A 20,781-nucleotide genomic window follows, 5' to 3' on the forward strand; every position below is an offset into this window, starting at 1 on the left:
TTAGGAGCCCAGTCTCAATGAGGACCGCTGAGGCCCCTATAGCTACGCCTCTGAATTTGTTGCACCACATTCTCTCCACAAGAAGATGGATGCACAGCTACTACCTTTTGTACAGTGACAAAAAAAAAAATGATAATAACGGATCGATATCGCATCTTGAGGTATCCGTCAGTTTCGGCATTCTGCAGAAGCCCCAGTAGATGTCGCTGTCTTTCATTCAACAGCGCGCTATCTCTACGCACCACTAGAGGTCGCCACGGTCAGTACCGCGATGCGCTGACTCCAAGGTCCGGTAGGTGGCGCCAACCGTGGCGGAAATGATGCAGCCAGTTCCTCTGGGTCGGGAGCCATTAGCCGCACGCTGCATGGACGGTCTGGAGCTCCGCGGGCTGCTGTGACCGGGACACCCCCTGCACCCCGCCCTCCAGCTGCACCGCCGGGCCCAGCACCCGGGGCTGCTCACACAGGACGAGCGCAGCCGCCTACGGGACCCGAGGACTGAGGGTGAGTGAACAATAGACGGAAGACCGCGGGCCACGAGCGGGGTCACTGCCGCAGCCCGGGAAACCGCAGCATCACGGGGGAGGGGTCAGTGCGGGCTCCGGGCCTCGTACAGGGGGCGCTGCCGGGTGCGTGCCTCATGGGTGGGGGAGGGACGGGCGAGCACCGCGGGGCCGTTATCAGGGCGCACGCCTCCTAACTGGGGGGGCACTGCCCGGATACCCGCCTCCTAACTGGGGGGCACTGCCAGGATACCCGCCTCCTAACTGGGGGGCACTGCCCGGATACACGCCTCCTAACTGGGGGGGCACTGCCGGGATACCCGCCTCCTAACTGGGGGGTCACTGCCGGGATACCCGCCTCCTAACTGGGGGGGCACTGCCGGGGCGCATGCCTCCTAACTGGGGGGGGCACTGCCGGGATACCCGCCTCCTAACTGGGGGGCACTGCCGGGATACCCGCCTCCTAACTGGGGGGGCACTGCCGGGGCGCACGCCTCCTAACTGGGGGGGCACTGCCGGGGCGCACGCCTCCTAACTGGGGGGGCACTGCCGGGGCGCACGCCTCCTAACTGGGGGGGCACTGCCGGGGCGCACGCCTCCTAACTGGGGGGGCACTGCCGGGGCGCACGCCTCCTAACTGGGGGGCACTGCCGGGGCGCACGCCTCCTAACTGGGGGGGCTCTGCCGGGGCGCACGCCTCCTAACTGGGGGGGGCACTGCCGGGGCGCACGCCTCGTAACTGGGGGGGGCACTGCCGGGGCGCACGCCTCGTAACTGGGGGGGCACTGCCGGGGCACACGCCTCGTAACTGGGGGGGCACTGCCGGGGCGCACGCCTCGTAACTGGGGGGGCACTGCCGGGGCGCACGCCTCGTAACTGGGGGGGCACTGCCGGGGCGCATGCCTCGTAACTGGGGGGGGCACTGCCGGGGCGCACGCCTCGTAACTGGGGGGGCACTGCCGGGGCGCACGCCTCCTAACTGGGGGGGCACTGCCGGGGCGCACGCCTCGTAACTGGGGGGGCACTGCCGGGGCGCACGCCTCGTAACTGGGGGGGGCACTGCCGGGGCGCACGCCTCGTAACTTGGCGGGCACTCCCGGGGGCGCACGCCTCGTAACTGGGGGGGCACTGCCGGGGCGCACGCCTCGTAACTGGGGGGCACTGCCGGGGCGCACGCCTCGTAACTGGGGGGCACTGCCGGGGCGCACGCCTCGTAACTGGGGGGCACTGCCGGGGCGCACGCCTCGTAACTGGGGGGCACTGCCGGGGCGCACGCCTCGTAACTGGGGGGCACTGCCGGGGCGCACGCCTCGTAACTGGGGGGCACTGCCGGGGCGCACGCCTCGTAACTGGGGGGGCTCTGCCGGGGCGTACGGTATATGGGGCAGAGGCGTGTCGGGGGCTGACTTTGGGTGACCCAGCGACCCTTGTGTCTCTGGAGGACCCGTCCTGTGTGACCCATCGATGTAATACCTCCCGTCGCCTGTGGGGGAGCTGCAGACTGACCGCCCGGTCTCCCCACAGAGCTGGGATTTGCTTGGTCACCGGGAACCTTCTCCTTCACATCCAGAGGCTGAAACCCCATCTGGACCTCAAACTTATCACAGCTGAGGGTTTGTTACAGTGTATGACATAATCATCCAAACATCAGCACCAGTCTCTCTTCTGCTGATAGTCTGTTACAATGTGTCAGTCTGGAGTCCAGGTTCACAGAGGATTGTCTAGACTGGATACAATTGTAACAAACCCCCAGATGGGACAAGGCAGGATCCGTTTTTAGTGTCTGTATGGAAACAAAAATGTCCAGTTCACTGACTGCAAACAGAGGTATTGAAAATGGGGAGAAAATAAAAGTAGTGCTGGTTGATGTCTGCAGCCAGTACACGGGACCTGACGTCTTTACACTAGCAAGGGGTTAATGTGTGGCTTATCTCCCCCATGTGATACATTGTATCCCTGAGGCTTCCTGTTGAGCTCCCTGCACATGAAGGGGTTAATCAGCAGCTTGTTGTTCCAGACATGTGGCCTCTGGGAGAGCCCGCCAAACGGGAGGACACGGCCCCGCCCCCTCCGACACCGGGCCTGCCCCCTCCCCGCTGTCAGAAGTCGTATCCCTCTGTCCCGCTGGTATTATAGTATGTGCACCCCCAAATAGGAACTCTATGGATGCATGTGACACAGGTGCCCCCCCCCAGATATAAACAATGGATGCACGTCAGGTGTTCCGAAACTACAACTCCCAGAGTGCTCCATTCACTTCTGTGGGAGTTATAGTTTCACAGCCCCTCGTATACATATTTGTCATTCTCTCTTGCTTAGTCATTACCCCCTTTTTTGGTGAATGGTTGCTCCCGCTCACAGCTCTTACAATGTACTGGATGATTTTAAGTACTGGGGTGGGGGGTGTTATATGATGGAGAACTCTCATTAATCTGCTGTTTTCTCCCCCTGTTGCAGATTTAAATGCTGAGAGTTTGAATCCAGTCGCACCAATGTCTGACGGAAACCTCCCTGTTCGAAGAATTGGCACCAGAGCGGCGGTACGGCAGGAGGCCTCCAACATGGCGGAATCTGACGCTTCTTCCAGCTCCGAACCGGCACCTTCCACCCCCCAGAAGCTCGACAACTCTCCAAAGTTGGAAGCTTTACTGGAACCCAAACCAGAGCCGATGGATACGTCGCCCCCTGCGAGCATAGACCAGCCGCTGTCCCTCATGCAGACCGCCCCCATCCTCACCACCGTACAACTCAAGGACGCGGTGCTTCTGCCGCCGCTCGGGCCCAGCCTCTACTCCGGCCGGAAACGGAAAGCCAACTTCTCCAATGAAGAGACGGAGACGCTGGTCAGGGACGTGGTCGAACATTTCAGTGCCCTGTACGGGTCCGAGGCGCTGCGCACAGAGTCCACCCGCCGGAACCAGCGCCGCAGCCAGCTCTGGACCCAGATACAGAAAAACGTCAACGAACTGGGGTACACGCCGCGCAGCATCGACGACCTGAAGCACAAATGGCGCGACCTGCGCTTGGAAGTCAAAAGGAAGATCACCCATCGGAGGACGGGCACCAAGGAGACCCCCGCTCCTGTAGGGACCCCCGCTATTGACACTAAGCTCAGCCAACTAGAGGACCTGGTGGCCTCGACGATAGGACACCACTGCACGCTGGACGGGGAGCAGGAGGGCATGTACATGGAGCCTGGTAAGTGCTGGGGGTCCGGGGCTGTAGGGCCAGCCGCCGCAACGTTAGCAGATACGGAATTGTGAACGCAGCTCTGGATGTGACTGAAGTACAAGTTTTGCTGCTTTTCGTTATCATTAGTTTTGAAATATCTCTGCTTGCTGTCATTAATGAGGGGCATTTGGTGGCATGCAAGAAAAAAAAGTCCCGCAGCTTCGTAATAAACTGTGTATACCTCTGCTTGCTGCCACTGAATAGCAGCATTCAGTTCTTGTGGTTTTGTAGCCTCCAGTGCAGTTGTGAACAGAGTCCACCACCGATTGCTGAGGGGTTGTTACAGTTGTATCTAGTTGAAACAAAACTCCATGAGCTGAAAATCCTGCACTGATACATTGTAACAAACCGTACCATTGTTATGGGGACAGGGAGGTTTATCCCATTGAAGACCGCTGCAGCCAGGGAGCAGTAGACATACTGCGGGTGTAGAGTCCCTTTAAGAAGCTGTGCCGTATTTCGTGCTTCCTTTGACGGCCTCCGTTTGTTTCCTCCTCCAGGGGTACCGCGACAATCCATATTCTTCTCATGCAGAGGAGGGATCGGGGACATGGGCAGCGACAGGGGCTGCGACAGGATGGGCACCACCGGTGAGTATCCGCCGCCGATCTGTGTCTGCTACTCCGGGGCGTAGCGAGACGTTCTGCAGCTTCCCCATGGCCTTTGTGTTTCAATTCCTCATCATTTACAAGATCTCTGCTTGCTGCCTCTGAATGGCAACATCACAGCTTTAAGGGCATTCACATGTCGTGTTTATATTGCATAAGACTTCCCTTAGCGTGAATACAGCCTAAAAACTACTCACCTCGATCCTGTCCCGCTCGCAGAAGCGGGCGTTAATGCACTGTAACGAGCTGCGCTCCTGTATTCTTGACCAAGAGTGTTCCTGTTCACTGATGGCAAGCGGAGTAATTGAAAATTGTGAGGAGTTGAGACGCAAAGGACATTGGACAGTTGCAGCACATTATTGGGGGGGATCATAGAGGCTCGGGGGTGCAATGGGCAGATATGGGGAGGGGTTCCCAGCAGGTGGGGTGGGGGGCTTTAATCCATGTACCCCCACAATAGGGGTCAGTCATGTCCTAGGTCTGATCACTGTAGTTACGTTCTTCTCTCTGTTCCATTCACAGCAAGTCCGAGGCCCACGCTGGAGAAGTCGGTCGCGTCCCCTCTGGTCAGCGCATCCCCCGCTCAGCTCTCTTTTATCCGGCTAACGGAAGACGTGGAGAACGGCGAGCGCGAGAAGGATGTCGTCCCGGGTGTCCAGATCAAGACCTTCCCCGACACCTGGACGGCCATGAAGGAGGTGTGCACGCTGGTGACCACCCAGAACCTGATCCCAGCTCAGCGGACCATCGTCACAGCCCCACCGGAGATCCTGACCGTCAAGCAGGAAGTTCTGACCGCCAAGCCTGTCTTGGCTCCAGCGCGTTGCGAGTCTCAGAACTCAATCGTCTCGTCCCCGGAAGGGTCCCTCGGTAATCCAGCCGGGCAAACTGAACAGAATGCCGGGGGAAGTGACTGCGGCGACAACAACAGCAGCAGCAGCCCGGCCATGTCTGTGGTCAAGACAGACGGGGAGACGGTGCAACTGAAGGTGGAGAGTGAAGGAGGAGACAGTCAGGAGGCAGGGAAGGATTCTCCTGAACAAGATGACGACCGGGGCAACTGGCAAGAGAATCAGGATGAGTGGGAGAGACAATCCCATTCCCCGCAGCTCAGCGACAACGCCCAGGACGACTCCATGCCCTCTTCATCTTCCCAGGACGGGGACCCTTCTTCAGGAGGCGAGCTCCCCGCAAACGGAGACTGCTCCTTTGACCCAGACGACCGCAAAGCTCCATGTAAATCGAATATGAGTCGGCTGCTTGAGTTGGAGGAGCAGTGGGACCGGTTATACCACCGCGAGCTGGGACTATGGGAGGAAGAGCGGATGCAGCAACAGCAGCAGCGCAACCAAGACAGGGAGCTGCAGCAGCAACTGCTCGGCGTGCTGACGGACATTCGAGACGAACTGCGCCAGCTCAGGCAGGAGAGGGCCGTCGCCCGGCAGAACCAGGCGGCCGCCGCCACCGCCTCCCTCGCGGTAACCAACACTTCTACTATCGCACCCACCAAACCTAATACCGAAAGTCCCACGGTGGCAGAGACCCCAAGTACTCCCGTTACAGCAAGGCGTAGGGGGAGGCCCCGCCTCATCAAGCCGGCACCAGAGCCCGCCCGCCCCATCCGACCGCAACCAGATCCTTCTACCAAAAGCTGAGCTTTGTCCCATCCTGGACCTCAGCAACTATGCTAGCTCAAACTGTATAATGCACTGGCTACAAAGTGGTTAACCCCCCCCCCCCCCCCCCCCCTCCATGCAATAGTTGGAGTAGTAGTCCACACTGGACACGAAAACATCAGTCTGTTTTTAGTTTTTTTTTTTTTTGCTAGGTTTTGAAGTTTCTAGACGCGACGGGAGCTGCCAGTTCACGGGTCCAGCTCCGCAGGGTATAAGGGGTGGGGGGGGGGGTCCCGACCGCTATATAAATGTATTTTTTTATAACCCAGGCCTTAAAATGATCCATGCACCTGCATTCCAAGCATTTGTCTTCTGCCCGGGGGTAGAGCCCTATCCCTGCATCGTTTCCCAGCTTCATAAGGCAGTATACAGGAAAGGTTTTTCACGCTTATTTTTTTTTCACGTTTTTCCGTTCATGACGTAGAGGATGTGAATGCAGACTTTCGGGATTGTAGCAGCAGTAGAAGTCACTGTATTGTACAAAGCGGTCAGGTTAGAGGAGGAAGAGTCTCCTAGGAGGAGGATGATGATGATTAATATTTTTTTTTTTAATTTAAAAACTTTTATTTTAAAAGAAAGATGTAAAACATTTCTAGTTTTCTATAATGAACTTCCCTTAGAGTAAGATTTTTTGCAACGCAGAGGACGTCCCCGTGGGACCCTGTGACTCGATCCCGACACCCGGGAGCATGAAAGATAAGAGGGGCGAGTTTTAGCGGACGAGGAGGGGTTCGATTCTCGCTGTAACCCCCCCTTCCCCCCCGTGCTCATCCGATGATTGGACCTTTTAACCTTTTCATGCAATAAAAGGATTTTTTGTTTTTTTTACCTTTTTTTGTTTTTTTCCTGTTGTGGTAATGTGCATGAACTCGAAGAGTTAAACCTGCATTAAGAAGTTGATCCATTGCACTGTCCCTGAGTTACAACATGTCTTGGGTTAAATTTGTAGACAGAATTATAAATGCAGCTCTGAATGTGATTAGTGTTTAAAGGGGTTGTTCACCTTCGGGGACCTTCCCCAATGTCACCAGATCTGCAAAAGAAAGCCCACGTAGCTGCTGCTGCTCACTGCAGGATTTAGGCCTCTTTCACACGGGCGTTGCGGAAAAATGTCCGGGTGCGTTGCGGGAACACCCGCGATTTTTACGCGCGAGTGCAAAGCATTGTAATGCGTTTTGCACTCGCGTGTGAAAAATCGCGCGTGTTTGGTACCCAAACCCGAACTTCTTCACAGAAGTTCGGGCTTGGGATCGGTGTTCTGTAGATTGTATTATTTTCCCTTATAACATGGTTATAAGGGAAAATAATAGCATTCTGAATACAGAATGCATAGTAAAACAGGGCTGGAGGGGTTAAAAAAAATTAAAAAGTCATTTAACTCACCTTTATCCACTTGCTCGCGTAGCCGGCATCTCCGTCTGACTCTTTTACTGTCTAGGACCTGTGGAGAGCATTAACTATAGTTTAAGGACCTGGGATGACGTCACTCCGGTCATCACATGGTACGTCACATGATCTTTTACCATGGTGAATCACCATGGTAAAAGATCATGTGACGTACCATGTGATGACCGGAGTGACGTCATCCCAGGTCTTTAAACTATAGTTAATGCTCTCCACAGGTCCTAGACAGTAAAAGAGTCAGACGGAGATGCCGGCTACGCGAGCAAGTGGATAAAGGTGAGTTAAATGACTTTTTATTTATTTTTTAACCCCTCCAGCCCTGTTTTACTATGCATTCTGTATTCAGAATGCTATTATTTTCCCTTATAACCATGTTATAAGGGAAAATAATAAGGTTCAGGTCTCCATCCCGATCGTCTCCTAGCAACCGTGCGTGAAAATCGCACCGCATCCGCGCTTGCTTGTGGATGCTTGCGATTTTCACGCAACCCCATTCATTTCTATGGGGCCTGCGTTACGTGAAAAACGCACAAAGAGGAGCATGCTGCGATTTTCACGCAACGCAAAAGTGATGCGTGAAAATCACCGCTCGTGTGCACAGCCCCATAGAAATGAATGGGTCAGTATTCAGTGCGGGTGCAATGCGTTCACCTCCCGCATCGCATCCGTGCGGAATACTCGCTCGTGTGAAAGGGGCCTTAGGCTCCTTCAGTCCCCGCTGCTGCGCTGTGGTCCTGCAGGGGGTCACTTGTGCCATTGCAGCCGTGATGTGTCCCCCCGTGCATGACGTGACTGGGGTCAGAACATGTGGGGACTGAAGGAGCTGAAATCCTGTGGTGGGGAGAAGGTCAGTAAGTATGCTTCCGTCTGCTGGTCCAGCAGTGCTGCGGGGCAGTGACCAGAAACTCCAGTCACATCCAGAGCTGCATTTCTAAACCTGCTTGAATCCTAGCACAGATCCCACAATGCACTGCATTTACATTGCCTTCGTAGGTGGTCCGGCCTTTAGGCAATAGTGTACTTATCACAAGGAGTTGCAGAAACAGATGCTCGCGGGTTTCAGACGTAGGCGTCCTACCAAATATAGGGTGTTGTCTTCTGCAAATCCAGGTGATAACTTTCACCCCTTCAAGAGCAGGTGCCTGCTGTTTTAAACAGAGACCCTAGGGGCAATGTCTATGATCGGCGACGCCGATCACAGACATTTTACCTCTCAAAGGCTGTGGTCAGTTGTGACCATGGCATTTGAGAATGGCCTTTCCTCAGCATCGCCGATACACTCCCAGAGCTCGAACAGCTCCCTGTGCGGCCATAGAGGGACCCGTTCATTTGCTACAGCATCCTTGGGCCCCCTGCAGGATCAAAGGCCTGCCACAGCTACATTCCTAAGAAGCCCGTCCTGTGGCAGGATAGCGAACCTCCCATCGGTTGCAATGTGAAATTATTGAGGTCTGTGGGAGAAAGTCCCTCTAGGGCAGTGTTTCCCAACCAGTGTGCCTCCAGCTGTTGCAAAACTACAACTCCCAGCAAGCCTGGACAGCCTTTGGCTGTGCGGGCATGCTGGGAGTTGTAGTTTTGCAACAGCTGGAGGCACACTGGTTGGGAAACACTGCCCTAGAGGGACTTAAGAGGACCTGTCCCCTCTCCTGACATGTCAGTTTTAGTAACTACTTGCATGCCCCATGTAATACTGATTCTGGAGCATCTATTCTTAGGACTCTGTGCTGTACCATTCCTGTATTATTCCTTCTGGAAGTTTACAAATACATTACCACTGGTCTGCAGCAAAGGTACTGCTGGGTGTTACCAGTATTAGGTGTGTTTGACTCTGTCCAGTCAGTGCTGCTGGTGTCACGGTGCAGGGACCCCCCAACTGGTAACACCCGGCTCTACCTTTACTGCAAACTACGGACCATAAACTTCTAAGAAATAACAGAGGACTGATGACACAGAGCCAGAAGAATAGATGCTTCAGCATTATTACTACAACAGGCCTGTCAGGAGAGGGGGGCGGGTCCTCTTCAAGTGTAAAAAAGTTTTTAAAAATGTTAAAAAAAATAAAATAAATATATATATTCCCTAAATTAAAAATAAACATCAGGTATCACCGCGCTCAGAAAACCGCTGAGCTATTAACATCTAAACATAGTTGCCCCGTATAGTGAACACGAAACACGGGGGGAAAAATCATGGCCGATTCACTATTTTTCACTTCCAAATAAAAAATGAACAAAAAGTCACACATATAGTATCAATAAAAAGTTCGGATCACCCTGCAAAAAAAACTAGCCCACCCATAGACTGAAATTATGGGGATATAAAAAAATATTCCAACGTTTTTTTTAATTTTAAAACACAAAAAAACTATATGCCGTATTTTTCACCCTATAAGATGCACCCCCCCCCCCCCCCCCACAAAAAAAGTGGGGGTGGAAATAGCACTGCGTCTTATGGGGAGAATGCTGCAATTTTACACTGATGCATCGCTGCGGCCGGCGTGTATCAGTGGGAGGGACTGGGGGCAGCGGGGCCCAGTGCAGTAACTGTGTTCTACTACACCGGGCCCCGCTCACTGTAGTAATCATATAGGCAATGTTAATTCATCTCCAATCCAGGCTGTAGTACCGCACTTACTACTAACTTCCATGGCAGGCAGGAGGCCGAGCGGGCAGGAGCCGGCAGCGTAACTCGCTACGTCACGCGCCTGCTCCGCCCGCTTTTTGAATGAAGCAGGCGCGTGACGTAGCGAGTTCCGCTGCGCCTCCTGCCTGCTATGGAAGTTAGCAAGTACCGTACTACAGCCTGGATTGGAGATGAATTAACATGGGCTATATGATTACTACAGTGACTGCACCGGGCCCCGCTGCCATTACAAAACAAGATGCTGACCCCCCACCCCCTGTATTGGGGGTCATTCACTACACAGACACTGTTATTGGGGGGGGGGGGGGGGTCTGTGGATGACACATAGCATAAGATGCTATGTGTCATCCACAGATCACCATTAGTTCAAAACCCACCAAAAGCACACCTTTTGGTTCAAAATATTTTTTTTATTTTCCTCCTCAAAAACCTATGTGCGTCTTATAGGGCGAAAAATACGAGTAAATTTGGTATATTAATCGTACTGACCTGGAGAATGAAGGGAACAGGAAAGTTTTGCCACATAGGGGACGCCACAAAAACTAAACCCAGAAAACTTGCGGAATTGCTCCCCCCCCCCAATTTGGAATTTTTTCCAGCTTCCCTCTATCTTGTAGTCAATATTAAATGGTGGCGTTAGAAAGGACAATTTGTCTCGCAAAAAAACAAGCCGGCTATGTGAACGGAAAAATAAAAAAGTTACGGGCTCTGGGAAGGCAGGAAGGGGTGAGACCATCCCGCTGGGCCCGCCCCTCTAGGGGGTGCAGCGGGAGACTAGGCCCCGCCCCTGGAGCTCGGAATAGATAATTGCCATAAAAGTGGACATTTCTCAGATTGTTACAAGAGAGGGATCAACCCTAACAAGCATTTCAAAACCCGTAACTTTATTTTTCCGTCAGTGGAGCCGTGCGAGGTCGCGTTCTTTTCAGATGAATTTTTTTTCTACGTTTTTTTTATTGGATTTTTTGGTAAGTGGAGTGAAAAATTTTTTTTTTTCAGCGTATAGGATAATATAATCATTTTTCGGGACTATGTCTGACTATGGGACTTGAACACTTGATCCACTGATGAAACCCGAAGGGGCACATTTATTAGGATCGGCGTTTTAGGTCTTAATAGCTCTATAGCTGGCGGTGGATCCGCTGCAGTCATGCGCCGGCCTCTTCGTAAACTTCGGCGCATCGAGCACCAGTTCTAAATGTAAGAAGCTTCCTCGCTGTCTTACATTTAGACCATTTTCTACGCCTAAAACAGGCGTAGAAAATTGTAGATCAGAAGGACCCGCCGGCCCCTCCCCACAATTTTAGACCTGGCGCGAGTGAGAAAAAGCCCCAGATGGCGGCGCAACTAACCATTGCGCCGCCATCTGCACCTGAAATACGCCTAATTTAGGTGTATTTCAGATTAGTAAATGACCCCCTAATACTTCTGTAGGGTTATGTGTACTGTTAACCTCTCAGCACTATGTGATGAGGCCTCGGTCAGCATTAAGGGGTTAAATGAGCAGGGTCGGAGTTAGGCTACGTCTACACGACGACATTTGTCGCGCAACATTTTGTTGCACTAATGTCGCGCGACAATTTTTATAATGGCAATCTATGGTGTCGCACTGCAACATACTGCGACGCAATAATCGCAGAAAAATCCATCTCGAATGGATTTTCTGCGACTTGCGTCGCAGTATGTTGCAGTGCGACACCATAGACTGCCATTATAAAAATTGTTGCGCGACATTAGTGCAACAAATGTCGTCGTGTAGACGTAGTCTTATGTCTGATCATGGAGTGTGGTGCAACACAGCGGCACCCACAAGTAAAAGCTCTGGATCCTGCTGCTGAGCGGGAAGGGGTTAATGCTACTAATAGCGCTTGAAGCGGTTTCTTTGGACCCAAGCGAGGCCTGCACTCCAGAACCTGGTGAGCAGAGTGCTGGGGTTCTCCCTCGCCTCATGCGGAGGACCTACGAACGGCCCCAGGCCTGTCATAGGCCCTGCCACAGGCGCTCATAATAGGCATCAAGTCCTGCAGGTAGATCGTAGGTTCAGGTCCCCTGGTAGGACCGCTTAAAAATAAAAACCTCCCAAAATACATAATAAAAAGCGATGAGAAAAGTCGTAATGGCACCAATGAAAACTGGGCCTGCGGGTGGAACGGAGTGAAGTCCACCTCGTAATCTGGGCAAAATCACAGCAGAATAGGAGAAATGCAATCTAAAGTAAAAAAAAAAAAAAAGTATAAAAATTCTAATCACTTCCTTGCCCCATAATAACAATAAAAAAAAAAAGATCATAGGTATGATGCGTCCTCAAATATAGGGGGGGGGGGATCAAAATGGCCGATTTGCCGTTTTCTCGTCACCTTACCTCTCCCCTAAAAACTAAAGAAACGTGATCAAAAACTCACACACTCCAAATGGAATCACTAAAAAACGAGCGCACGCGGCTCCGTAGATGGAAACAGAAAACCGCCATGTGGAAGCAATGAAAACATTTTCTTCCAAAGTTTTGGAACACATGAGAACGATGTAAACGCAGCGTCTCTGTAATCGTACGGAGCCGGGAATGAGGAGAACAGGTCGGGGTTATCCCATAGGGAACACTGCAAAAACTAAACTCTGGTGGAATTGCTTTTTTTTTTTTCTTTTCCATTTCTACCCTCATTTGGAATTTTTTTCAGCTTCCCACTACATCGCATACAGTATTAAACGGGGCCATTAGAAAGTACAACTTTTCCGGCAAAAAACAAGCTCTCTCATCTCTATGTGAATGGAAAAATAAAAAAGTTACGGCTCTGGGGGAGGGAGGCAGTGAATGGAAATGCAAAAAATAAAAAATTGCCATGTCCTTAAAGGGGGCTCCCAGGATTTTTTTTTAGCTCCTCCCTCCCCAGCGGTACCTGTGACCTGCCCCCCACCTCATCTTCTGCTCAGACAGGTGAGGTGCGCCTCTGCAGCCAAGGACTGGCCTCAGAAGATGGAAGCCGGGGAGCAGGTAAGTACAGGCTCCTCACAGGTAGCGCCTGGACACCCGCTGTACAGGGAAGTGGCTGCCGACCAGTCTGAACGTATCCGCTCCTAGAAGATTGGGGTGCCATGTGACCCCACCCAACTGGGGCCCCCAGAGTCAGACTGCAGCTTACAAAGTATCCCCCTACTGAAGGGTGCGCTGCCCGCCCGCACCTGAGGTGACCCCAAGGTGCAGTGACCTGTAGGGAGGACCCGCCAGGAGTAACTCCACTCTGGACACAACCCGCAGCAGGGCTCAGCACACCTCAGCGCTCCCGCGGAGCACTGCATTATGGGAAGTGTAGTCCGCGCGCTGTGAGCGTTTACAGGGCTGAGCCGCCTAGGACTCCATCTCCCAGCATGCCTTGCTGAGCGCACGGGTAATGTGCTCCCCCTCCCGGTAGACTTCCTTTGTCTGTTCCTCCCGGAGCTGTGGCTCGTCCTCCTCAGCGGTGTCATGGCGACCGGAAATCCCGCTCAGGTACCGAGCGCCTTACGTAATCTTGTGTCCCCGCAGTGTGGAGAAAGCGTCATGTATGTAAAGTATGTTATATCTCCAGCGTCATCACAACCAACCGGAGATCCCCCACAAGTGTGCCCCCCCCCCCCATAGCAGTGTGACATCCACAGATCCCCCATAACAGTGTGCCCTCCGCACATCCCCCCATAAGTGTGCCCTCCGCACATCCCCCCATAACAGTGTGTCTTCCACAGATCCCCCGTAACAATGTGCCATTGGCAGATCCCCCATAACAGATTGTCATCCACAGATCCCCCACATAAGTGTCATCGGCAGATCCCCCATAACGGCGCGCCCTCCACACATCCCCCCATAACGGCGCGCCCTCCGCACATCCCCCCATAACGGCGCGCCCTCCGCACATCCCCCCCATAACGGCGCACCCTCCGCACATCCCCCCATAACGGCGTGCCCTCCGCACATCCCCCTATAACGGCGCACCCTCCGCACATCCCCCCATAATGGCGTGTTCTCCGCAGATCCCCCATAACAGTGTGTCCTCCACAGATCCCCCGTAACAATGTGCCATTGGCAGATCCCCCATAACAGCTTGTCATCCACAGATCCCCCCATAACAGTGTCATCGGCAGATCCCCATAAGTGTGTCCTCCACAGATCCCCCGTAACAATGTGCCATTGGCAGATCCCCCATAACAGCGTGTCATCAGCAGATCCCCCATAACAGCGTGTCATCAGCAGATCCCCCATAACAGTGTCATCTGCAGATCCCCCATAACAGTGTCATCCACAGATCCCCTATAACAGCATCATCCACAGATCCCCAATAACAGTGTGTCATCCACAGATCCCCAATAACAGTGTGTCATCCACAGATCCCCCATAACAGTGCGTCATCCACAGATCCCCCATAACAGTGCGTCATCCACAGATCCCCCATAACAGTGCGTCATCCACAGATCCCCCATAACAGTGCGTCATCCACAGATCCCCCATAACAGTGTGTCATCCACAGATCCCCCATAACAGTGTGTCATCCACAGATCCCCCATAAGTGTGTCATCCACAGATCCCCCCCATAACAGTGTGCCCTCCGCATATCCCCCATAACAGTGTGTGATAGGCGCCTCCTGGTGGTGGCAGTGTGTTACCGCACCATCCTGTTACAGGCTTACCTTCTCTTTAGGTTTTGCCGACATTTGATGACGTTGCGGTTTATTTCTCGCGGAGGCGTCTGAGCCCGTCCCAGAGGGATCTGTACAAGGCGGTCATGACGGAGAATTACGAGAGCGTGCTATCCGTAGGTAAAAAAAAAACTCTGACCTGACAGGGCCATTTATGGGAGAACTGGTACCGGAATTCATCACGGGCAGCAGAACTTACAATCTAACGAGAAGGAAATGGAGCTGCAGTCACATCCGGTTATTGCGCTCCTATTCTGACTCTACCTACGTGAAGAGGAAAGTCCTAGCGAAACCGGAACAGTAATCGAGGAGGCCTGAGGCTGCACTACTGAGACATTCTGATTACCACAAGTCCATTTATGTCACCGATGCTGCAAATCACCTACATCAATATCTACATCTACATCCTGCCTGGCTAGAATAGTGGCAGCTCTGTGTGTGGACATTGATGTGGATGGTGACACTCTTTGTATAGAGGCCTGTTCACACCTGCCTGCATTCCAAATGAGACTTTAAAATAGATTCCATGGGTTCTGATTTGTACAAAATGTTTTCGGATGCGTTTTACCTCCTGGCTGGACTCCAGTGCTCCACATCTCACAGGCCTTCTTGTTCCGTTTGCAGGTTACGAGATACACAAACCTGAAGTGGTGTCCAGAACTGAAGGTGGTCAGGAGCCATGGTCTGGAGATTGTCTGGAGGGTAAAAGCCAAGGTAAGAGATGATTTCCCACCCGGCCCAGGGGTTCGTCCTAATACGTTTCCAGTCGGTAACTAGTCTTGTTTATGTTATTTAGTGGAGACTCTGAAGACAGAAGATGGAGCCACCAGTGAAGTTCTTAAGGTTGAAGACCTACGCCTGAATTATGAAGAAGTTACTGATCTCTTGGGTGTAGAACAGGCTAATGAGATCCAGTCACCATCTCCTCAGGACATAAAGCCTCATATTTGTAGCCGCTGCGGTAAAAGCTTCAGTTGTTACGAGGCTGTGGAGAGACATCGGGCCTTGTGTGAACAACACCATGAAGATGTGACCAAACTGCGTAAAACCCGCCAAGGGCAGAGGTCGTTCCACTGCTCTGAGTGCAATAAGAACTTTGCAGCACGTTCTGCTCTTCTTAAACATCAGAAAACACATTCCGGGGAGAGACCCTACAAGTGCTCTGAGTGTCACAAGGCTTTCAGCCAGAGTTCTGCTTTAACTAAGCACCGGAGGAGTCACACCGGTGAGAGGCCTTATTCCTGCACAGTATGCTCGAAAGGCTTTATCCAAAAGTCGGACCTGGTAAAACACCTTCGCACCCACACTGGGGAGAGGCCGTATCAGTGTTCCACCTGCCAGAAGAGCTTTGCGGAAAGTTCTGCTTTAATCAAACACAAGAGAACGCACTTTACAAATCGCCATAACCAAATAAAACGGGTGGAGATGCCTGCAGAGTCTCCTAGGAGAATCCAGAATGTGGAGGACAAGAATGGAGCCACTAATTCTCTGTACACGTGTGCAGACTGTGGAAAGACGTGGAAGCAATGGTCGTCCTTCCTCAGACATCAACTGATGCATTTGAGGGAAAGACCCCACAAATGCGCACAGTGCAGTAAGACCTTCATCCAAAAGTCTGACCTGCTGAAGCATGAGAAGACCCACACTGAAGACCGGCCTCATCAGTGCACACAGTGCAACAAAGGCTTCATTCAGAAGTCCGACTTGGTCAAGCATCAGCGGACACATACCGGAGAGAGGCCGTTCCAGTGCGCTCACTGTCAGAAGACATTTGCAGAAAGATCTGCCATAGCCAAACACCAGAGGACGCACACAGGGGAGAAGCCTTACACGTGCACGGCCTGCGGGAGAGGCTTTTCTCAGAAGTCTAATCTCATATTGCACCAAAGGATTCACTCTGGAGAACGTCCTTACAGCTGTTCTCAGTGCGATCGGACATTTATACAAAAGTCGGATATGGTGAAGCATCAGGGAGTCCACATGAGGCATCAGGGTTTATCCATCAACCCTGCAGAGGAGGACTCCAGTTCTTACAAGTGTGACCAGTGCGATCAGAGCTTCAGTCAATGGTCTGACTTTCATAAGCACAAGCTAGTGCATGGTGGTCACAATCTTCTCCGATGTCCTGAGTGCAACAATGACTTTCTCCTGAAGTCCGATCTCTTAAAACATATCTGTAGCCACATTGGAGACCAGTCCTGTTCCCAGAGCTTCGTCCAGAACTCAGCCCCCCTTAGCTATTGTAAGACCCAGATAGAAGAACGCCCTGACACGTGTCAGGTTTGTAACAAGACCTTTGCTAAGAAATCAGCTTTAATAAAGCACAGCCGAATTCACACGGGGGAACGGCCGCATAAATGTGGTCTGTGCGAGAAAGCTTTTATCCAGAGGTCGTCCCTGACTAAGCACATGAGGAGTCACACGGGCGAGAGGCCTTACGCCTGTGAGCAGTGTGGGAAGAGCTTCATTCAGAATTCAGATTTAGTCAAACACCAAAGAATCCACACTGGGGAGAAACCCTATCATTGCACTGAATGTAACAAAAGCTTTACCGAAGGGTCTTCTCTGGTGAAACATCGTAGAACTCACAAGGGGGAGAAGCCCTATAAGTGTCCGCAGTGTGAGAAGACTTTTACTCAAAGCTCAGACTTGATTAAACACAGTTTGGTTCACATTGTAGAAAACCCACCGACTGCCACTGCTGTTCATGAGATTGTCATTGTAGACCCAGAGGATCTGAACAGCGGTTCAGTGGAACAGAGTTACCCCTATCGATGCACAGAATGCCCCAATGTGTTCCTTAATAGACCCGTTTTTATGAAGCATCTGAGAACACACAATATGGAAAAACGTTACCCATGCGGCAAGTGTCCCATGAGCTTTGTTCAGACCTCCGACTTAGTAAAACATTTGCGAAAACATACTGGAGAACGGCCCTACCATTGTACACAGTGTGGTAAGGGCTTCATTCAGAATTCGGACTTAGTAAAACACCAAAGAACCCACACAGGGGAGCGTCCTTTCAGATGTGACATGTGCAACCGTGGCTTTGTTCAGAAATCCGCCCTGACGAAGCACATGAGGACCCACACTGGTGAGAAGCCGTATAGATGTGAGCACTGTGGCAAGTGTTTTATCCAGAACTCAGATCTGGTGAAGCATCGAAGGATCCACACAGGAGAGAAGCCATACCGATGCCCAGAATGTGACCGCAGCTTCACAGAGGGGTCGTCGCTTATCAAACACCGCAGGATTCACAGTCGATTGCAGCCCTACTCGTGCAAAAAGTGCGGAAGAAGCTTTAGTCAGAGCTCAAACCTTCTGAAACACATGAGATGTCACGGAGAAGAAAATACGCAGCTAGCCGATGCACCTAAGAAGAACGCAGCAGTCATCGTCTCTGAGGCCCTCAGCCATGAGGTGCCCTTAATGCATGGGAAAAAGGGAGGTGACAGGTCATTTCCGTGTAGCGTGTGCGGGAACAGCTTTAATCACAAGTCAGTGCTCATTAAACATTTACGTATCCACACAGGAGAACGGCCGTACAAGTGCAATTTATGTGTGAGGAGCTTTATCCAAAAATCAGACCTTGTGAAGCATTACCGCACACACACGGGAGAGAGGCCATACCATTGCCAGGAGTGTGGACGAAGCTTTGTCGAACAGTCGGCGTTATCGAAACACCAGAGGACTCACCACAGAGCTCAGGTGCTCGTGGATGATAGTGCGACACAAGCTTGTGTGGGACCTCAGCACCAAATCACCTACTGGGGAGAATCAGAAGATGACCCTGGGAGTTTGATACCAAGGTTTCATGTCATCAAACAAGACGACCATTTTCCTACCATTCGGCCTATGGGCGGCTCAAAAGGTTTCTCCTTTAAGGTCAAACACAGGAGAAAAGCGACAAAGACACAGTCGTACACCTGTCCAGAATGCAACAAGACGTTTAGCCACTACGCTGTGTTCTTAACCCACCGGAGAACACATGGAGAACAGCTGCATATCTGCAAAGTGTGCGGCAAGAGAGTCAGCCAACGATCGGCACTGGTGAAACACATGAGGCGACACACCGGAGAGAAACCCTATAAGTGCCCGACGTGTGCAAAGTCTTTCATCCAGAACTCAGACCTGGCGAAACATCTGAGAACCCACACAGGAGAAAAACCGTACAAGTGCGACCTCTGTGAGAAACGCTTCATCGACCGGTCAGCGGTGGTGAAACATATTAGGACTCATACCGGGGAGAGGCCCTACAAGTGCCAGGAGTGCGAGCGAGGATTTGTCCAGAAGTCTGACCTGGTAAAGCATATGAGGATGCACACAGGGGAGAAACCCTATCCGTGCTCGTCGTGTGACCAAAGATTCAGCTCTCGATCTGCCTCCTTTAGACACCAACGTGTGTGCTCTGTGGGGGCTTCCTACCAAGACCCCGACCTCTTCTACCCCAACATGTTAATGTGGGAAGAGCAGCCGTCTCCTGATGCTTTTCCTAGAGACTCTTCCAGATTGCAGATGGTGTCAGGGGTGGTCGTATGACTTCAGGTCTCAACGCATTTCAGTGACTGAGCCCATTACATGTGAACATTAGAGGTGTAAATGGTGCAGACGCCACTTGTAAAATAAAACCTTTATCTGAAGTTTGAAAATAAAAGTTCACAGAAAAACTGATCACGAGTGAGTAAAACTTCATCTGTGGTGGTTCAGGTGCAGAAGCACTGACAGTAGTGGTCATGGGGGGCGGGGAGGTCTGCACACTTCCCGTCATTCATCCCATTGTAGAACACTAAGGTCAGCCTCTTACCCACCTGAAATGGCTGATAACAGGGTGCAACGTATTATACCCACCTACCCCACAGTCACTCTCTCCAGAAACAAGAGGTAGCAGCGTTTCTGAGGTAGAACGTGTTTATTTCTGATTTACAATTTGCAGCCTGATTGCACTTTCTAGAATAACCCTGTTAGCAATGTGTGGGGGTGAGAAGAACAATCACCCTCACCATCCTCCTCTTGGTTTGGTGCTTTCGAAGATTTTCAAGAAAACTTAAAGAGGCGGCATAAAAAATAAAAAAAGTATAAAACAGGAACTAGAGCAGTACGTATTCAGGTTGGACCCTGTGTCCTCGCGGTGGAGGTGCGGAATATGCTGCAGATTGTCACGCCAACATATATATATATACATTTATACACACACACTATACAACATGGACACTATGAATACAGGGGGCGCACAATATATCCAGCCATGGTCACGAACGCGCTACAGTCCAGTCTGCTTGCCCCCTACACAGGAGCGCCCTCTGCAGGAGTGGTGTGGTCACCGCACGGCTCATCCAGAGATGATTGAATGTGGAGGAAATAGAGACGTATCCAAGCCCCCGATACTGCACCATCCTTCACCACACATGGAAGCTGCGGAGGCTGTAGAGCGGCTGCTGCTGTACCTGCAGGGAAGGAGGTGATGCATGACATAAGACATTTAAAGGGGTGCGTGGTGGGAATTGTTAGTTAGGCGATTCCCTACAGTTGTCTTATCGCAATTGTTTGGGCTTTTTGTGCATGTTCAGACCTGGTGTTCCCGGCTGTTAACCTATCAGACTATACAGGATTGGATTTTAATGGTTTGGAGCCTTACTTTTCCTGGTACAGAGCTCCAAATACCCTTCTTCCCACCGCACTCAGCGAGAGGATAAAATTCTGTCCACCTGCAGCCACCACTAGGGGGAGCTCACTACATACGCACTGAACGCAGTAATGAATCTGTCTGATGTGAGCTCCCCCTAGTGGCTGCTGCAGGCAGACAGAATTTTATCATATAACTGGCTGTTTGAGGCAGGGGATTTGGTGCTGTGTATCAGGAAACAGTTACAGGTGCATCTCAATACATATTCTATAAATTCATTATACACAGAGTGATCTCTCATTCTATAGATCCATAATACAGTGATCTCTCGTATATTCTATAGATTTATTATACAGTGATCTCTCATTCTATAGATTCATTATACACAGTGATCTCTCATAGGATCCATTATACACACAGTGATCTCT

The 20,781-nt window shown here is 51.7% G+C and overlaps 3 protein-coding genes across 12 annotated transcripts in view; 2 read left to right on the plus strand and 1 right to left on the minus strand.

Annotated features, from left to right (window-relative positions):
- Positions 1 to 331: 331 nt before the first annotated feature.
- LOC121000781 lies at positions 332 to 6,822 on the plus strand. The gene is made up of 4 exons (XM_040431413.1): positions 332 to 504; positions 2,961 to 3,701; positions 4,235 to 4,324; positions 4,865 to 6,822. The coding sequence occupies exons 2-4, from the start codon at positions 2,996 to 2,998 to the stop codon at positions 5,995 to 5,997; spliced, it is 1,929 nt and encodes a 642-aa protein (XP_040287347.1). The 5' UTR covers positions 332 to 504; positions 2,961 to 2,995; the 3' UTR covers positions 5,998 to 6,822.
- A 6,660-nt stretch (positions 6,823 to 13,482) lies between these two features.
- On the plus strand, positions 13,483 to 19,387 carry LOC121000778 (zinc finger protein Xfin-like). 3 transcript variants are annotated; one of them, XM_040431406.1, is made up of 4 exons: positions 13,483 to 13,549; positions 14,733 to 14,850; positions 15,355 to 15,444; positions 15,527 to 19,387. In XM_040431406.1, the coding sequence occupies exons 1-4, from the start codon at positions 13,526 to 13,528 to the stop codon at positions 19,267 to 19,269; spliced, it is 3,975 nt and encodes a 1,324-aa protein (XP_040287340.1). In that variant the 5' UTR covers positions 13,483 to 13,525; the 3' UTR covers positions 19,270 to 19,387. The 3 variants fall into 3 exon arrangements, with proteins under 3 accessions (XP_040287340.1, XP_040287341.1, XP_040287342.1); XM_040431407.1 differs by having other exon boundaries at positions 13,513 to 13,602; XM_040431408.1 differs by having other exon boundaries at positions 13,528 to 13,611.
- Positions 19,388 to 19,612: 225 nt separating this feature from the next.
- The window catches only part of KRBA1 (KRAB-A domain containing 1), a 67,005-nt gene continuing 65,836 nt past the window's right edge, over positions 19,613 to 20,781 (minus strand). For all 8 annotated transcript variants that reach the window (XM_040431402.1, XM_040431403.1, XM_040431401.1 and 5 more), the window contains one exon: positions 19,613 to 20,174. The gene's annotated coding sequence lies outside the window, so the exon portion shown is untranslated. The remainder of the gene's footprint in view (positions 20,175 to 20,781) is intronic.

The sequence above is a fragment of the Bufo bufo genome, chromosome 5, assembly GCF_905171765.1.
Source record: "Bufo bufo chromosome 5, aBufBuf1.1, whole genome shotgun sequence".
Lineage (NCBI taxonomy): Eukaryota > Metazoa > Chordata > Amphibia > Anura > Bufonidae > Bufo > Bufo bufo.